The sequence below is a fragment of the Penaeus monodon genome, chromosome 29 (assembly GCF_015228065.2).
Source record: "Penaeus monodon isolate SGIC_2016 chromosome 29, NSTDA_Pmon_1, whole genome shotgun sequence".
Lineage (NCBI taxonomy): Eukaryota > Metazoa > Arthropoda > Malacostraca > Decapoda > Penaeidae > Penaeus > Penaeus monodon.
Genome location: NC_051414.1, coordinates 23177433 through 23177976, shown reverse-complemented (window position 1 = coordinate 23177976; position 544 = coordinate 23177433). Strand labels below are relative to the sequence as shown.

The following is a 544-nucleotide window of genomic DNA, read 5'->3' as shown; positions in this document are numbered from 1 at the left end:
TATGTTTATTTATGTTTTTTCATCATACACGTTTACTACTGCTTATATGGCTTGTTTCTATTTTTAGTAGAAATAAAGGCCATATATCATATTCTCTCGCTATTATTTTAATAATATTCTACCAAAACCATTGCTATCAAAACATTAAACCATTCAGTCCATTATAGCAAAACGTGCCAGTTATATCAAGCAATTGTAGAAAACATCCATTCTCATTCAGATATTTCTTACAACTATCACGCTGTTCTATTCGTATCGAAATTCACTTGTGTACATTTTGACGAAGCAAACGACCTCTCCGCCAGGTTTCGTCGAGCCGGGTATCCGGCCTTTCGCCCTCCCGCCCTTCAGCATCGAGGCCAACAACCAGACAATCACCTTCACCGACATCATGTCCGACGTGGGCGTGGGCGTGGTCATGATTCCGTTCATTGCTATTCTCGACCAGATCGCCGTCGTGAGCGCCTTTGCGAAAGGAAGGACGTTCGACGCCACGCAGGAGATCATCGCGCTCGGGGTCGCCACCATCGCCGGCTCCTTCTTC

The 544-nt window shown here is 44.7% G+C and overlaps 1 protein-coding gene across 1 annotated transcript in view; it reads left to right on the top strand.

Moving 5' to 3' along the window:
• LOC119591775 (sodium-independent sulfate anion transporter-like) overlaps window positions 1–544 on the top strand; it is a 31961-nt gene that overhangs the window by 18199 nt on the left and 13218 nt on the right. The window contains exon 6 of the mRNA XM_037940521.1: window positions 306–543. Within this exon, the coding sequence (XP_037796449.1) occupies window positions 306–543 (238 nt within the window). The remainder of the gene's footprint in view (window positions 1–305; window position 544) is intronic.